Genomic DNA, 4,089 nt, shown 5'->3' with positions numbered 1-4,089 from the left:
CTTAAAAAATATTTTTCCAATCCTGTGGTTAAACTATGTTTGCTCTTTTTCACCTTTGATATCGACAGACACTAAGAAATCCAAATACTTTGTTCATGTTTAAATTTAAATTTTACAACACTTCATAGACTATTAAACATGAAACATCCTTCTGGGGACAAGAAATCGAATTTGTTCTTGAGAAGGTTTCCAACTAATTGATTTGTAGGACATTATAACATCCTCTAACTGACAAGCTTTACAAAAATAAAAACTGGAGCTGAACCGAGAGGGCACATTTTACTGACACATGAAAGGCGTCTTTCTGTCTTGTATCCTTTGGATGTGGGCATGTCAATTTCATACAAAAACTTTCACATGGAGCTTTTTAATTTCTTCTCTCCCGTCTAACTGCATGTAGTAGTACAGGGTTTAAGCTTTTCTCCAATAAAAGGCCACGGGGCTTCATTTCTGTTTTGCCTTTTTGTTATCTTACAGGAACTCCAGAATGGCATCGGGCATCGGCAAACGGTTGTCAGAGCATTGAATGCGACTGGGGAAGAAATAATCCAGCAGTCTTCAAAAACAGATGCCAATATTCTACAGGAAAAATTGAGAAACCTGAATCTGCGGTGGCAGGAGGTCTGCAAACAGCTGGCAGAAAGAAAAAAGAGGTAGAGTGACAGATCAAACAGGCATTTTAAAATTTAGAGGAGCTATTTAAGCTGTTCTTTAAAAAGTTTTGCGAGGAAGCTCATATGCAAGGTAAAAGGCACTAACATGAAGGAGCCCGTCAACACTTACTAGCCATATATATATAAATTTTCTCTTTCTCATGTAGTTAAAATGCATAGTAGTTGCTACTTAAATGGGCAATGTTTTTATATTTTTCTGCAAATTTTAAAGTTTCAATTTCATTGTATAGTTTATCACATGTGATTGTTTAAAGAGGAGCCCTGATGCTGCACTGGTTAAGCGTTCAACTGATGACTGAAAGGTCAGATTCACACCCACCAGCCACTCCACGGGAGAGAGATGCTTAATCTTTTTCCTGAAGATTGCAGCCTTGGAAACCCTATGAGGCAGTTCTACTCCATCCTACAGGGTTCCTATGAGTCAGAATAGACTCAATGGCAATGGGTTATGGGGTTATGAGTGGATTGGTTAAATATGAATTTCTTCATTTTATTCCAACTTTAACAAGCTGACGCATAATTATTTTTTAAAGAAGATGAGGGAAAATTTTAAATGGGTGTTTTGTAGGAAAGCCAGCTCTTTGGCTAGATTTTTAACAGTTATAACTCTGAATATGATGCTGAAAAAACACAATAGTTTCATTTACCTTTACTTCCACTACATTCGTTAGTAAGTGCTTGAAGAAAAACTTGGACTGGGAATGTTCAAATCTAAAGGGGAAAACAAAGCCCCAAAAGGTTATTGTTGAATGTAATCATCATTTAACTTTCCCTGGGAATGCATTGAAAGCAGAGAAAAGCAAATGTATACTTCTGTGGTTGGAAGGCATAGATATTTTTTAAATGGGATTTTGTATTATACTTGCAGTTGTTGATGCTAATGTTCCTTGTTTCATAAGGGCAGGTTTGGCCTTTGTTTACCAAATGAGACTATTGTTCTACCAATGAAACTCAGTTCTATTGCCAAGCCCTTGCCTTCTACCTATCATGTACATAACAGGTGGATTTTAATATTCAGGAAGCTGGAACAGCCCATTGATGAATGTCTTTGGTTAGGAGTATTCAAAAGAAGGTTGTGGAATCATGCCTATTGTCTTTCTCCACCTCCTCTCGCCTCTTTTGCTCATGTTGTATTATACAGAAAGTAGATATGATTCATATTCCTATACAAAATGGATACAATAGTTGACGTACGCACACACACACATACACACACACACACCTATCTTGCTGAAGTTAAAGAATAATAACCTTACCTAAAAATATTTTTATTTCAAATTTTCGTTTAGAAAATACTTTCTCTGATTATATATCAATAACATAAAATAAAGACTCAAACTTGCCAGTTGAACTGCTTTGCTGGGCAGGTCATACATTTTTTTTTCCAAATAGAAATCTTTCTATTAAACATGCAATTGTTCTATTATTTAAATAACTGATATGTTTACACTTTGAACAGGTTTAAACCTGTATAATGTCAGTTTTGAACTAGGCCCAATCTAGTCTGAAACGAGATGTTAAGAAATGAAGAGATTAAAGCAAATTAAATAGCATGCTTTGGAAATATTTTTGAATTCATACAATGAATTAAATTGATTGGAAGATTATGTATTCTTTATTATGTAGAAAGTGTTTTTCTGATTTTAAATATCTTATTCATCTACTATTTGGATACATATTTGCTCTGATATCTTTTCTTTTTCACCTGAAATTTCAAAACCTTGTTATCTGCTATGAACTTCTTAATGCAAATTTAACTTACAAATGAAGATGAGGCAGTTATTCGATTTTATCATATAAACTGTAAAATTTTAGAGCCTTCTAAGCTTATAAGAAAGTGGTATATGCTGACTCTGTTGTAAAATATTATACAAATTGTCGGTTAATTACAGCTAGGGCTTTGGCTATAATTGGTTAGAAAAATTTCTGCCATTTAAACATTTTGATGAATGTCTTTGGTTAGGAGTATTCAAAAGAAGGTTGTAGAATACATTAAATATTGTACTTTTGTGTTTTAAAAAAGTCAAGATCAGCTTCCTTCAGGTTTTTTTTTTTTTTAATCTCAGCTTTTAAATTTGTCTACCTCATGCCATATTTTTGAAAATAAATGTTAGCATATTTTAATCTCTACTGAGATCAATTTTGTGGCATACTTCCTCAGGATTTTTATACCATTTGCATTTTAAGCAATATAAAAAAGTAAATAAAACATGTCAGTTTTACCAAGACACTCATAAGAATTCCCAAACATCTAGTAGCGAATAAAGTAAAAATAAATAAATTGATATTTCATAAAGATTATGCTAACCCAAGAGCTGTGGGAGGGATGTGCTCACATCGTCATTAAATGATGGCATGGAACAGAAGTCAGCAGGGAGCAGAAGTGGAAAAGAAGGTACCTACTCAAGTTGTCAATAATATTCTCAGTTAGCACTGGGCTTCAAATAAATCTATTGGAAATACTTGACATTCCTTATTCGAGGTACATACATGAAAGAAAGTGTACAATGTAAGCAAAAAGAAAAGTTGATGAGAGTTATTTGAAGACTTACAGGTACATAATTTTAAACTCTTTGAAAATGCAAAAGATCCAAATTATGAAACAAAAATGCTCAAAATAATTCAAGTAGTAATGGACATCCATTAAGGTTAGTCTACGAAAGCAAAGGAAGTGTAAAATGTAGTCAATTACCTGCGCAATTTAAGTTAGAAAATTCACGGTTGCCTCAATTATGCAGCAGAGGAACTGGATAACATCTATACGTTTAAGCTTGACAGTAATGCGTTTTAAGATGACTTAGCAACCAAAATGAGCTTTGTAAATGGAGATGCAAATGAAAACCTACCAGCTATAATTGAAGGAGAGTCATAGGTTAAAACAAAGCAAGCCTGTCTAAGAAGATTTTAGCTTGGGAAAAAAGTGTATCCATGTTGGACCCAAGAATAGAATTCAAGGGGTGCCATGAATTTGAATGGGGGGAAAATTTACCTCTGTCGTCACTAACCTCTAGCTGTAATGGAGCATTTCCCTCAAATTTGCAGGTAGGCAATTAACTACAGTAACACTCTCAAGACCTTTGAGATCACAGATATTTTATCCCAGAAGATCGTTCACGTTCACCATTACTTGAAAACTGCAGTAGTTGTTAGGCCTGTCAGAAGATAGTATTTAACGTTAATAAACAAATACCTGTATTACTACTATATTATGTATTTGGTTTTGTAATATAGTAATACTTGTATTTCACTACAATTAGTTTCCTTTTAGTCCTGTGAGTTTTACTTAAGGACTTAAAAATACTATTCTTATTAGGAGTCTTAGGCTTCAGCAGATTGCCAAATAGTTCTGTGACATTAAAAAAAAAAACCTTAATGATTTCTAACCAGCTGTCCATTCATTGGCACAGAATCATCT

The 4,089-nt window shown here is 33.8% G+C and overlaps 1 protein-coding gene across 1 annotated transcript in view; it reads left to right on the top strand.

The window, feature by feature from the left end:
- LOC103201376 (dystrophin-like) overlaps positions 1–4,089 on the top strand; it is a 2,052,823-nt gene that overhangs the window by 905,300 nt on the left and 1,143,434 nt on the right. The window contains exon 33 of the mRNA XM_042781676.1: positions 478–653. Coding sequence (XP_042637610.1) covers positions 478–653 — 176 coding nt within the window. The remainder of the gene's footprint in view (positions 1–477; positions 654–4,089) is intronic.

This window comes from Orycteropus afer, unplaced genomic scaffold, assembly GCF_000298275.1.
Source record: "Orycteropus afer afer isolate SDZICR_OR568_19922 unplaced genomic scaffold, OryAfe1.0 scaffold00148, whole genome shotgun sequence".
NCBI lineage: Eukaryota > Metazoa > Chordata > Mammalia > Tubulidentata > Orycteropodidae > Orycteropus > Orycteropus afer.
Note: the sequence above shows the minus strand (reverse complement) of the source record. Positions and strands in the feature narration are given on the sequence as shown.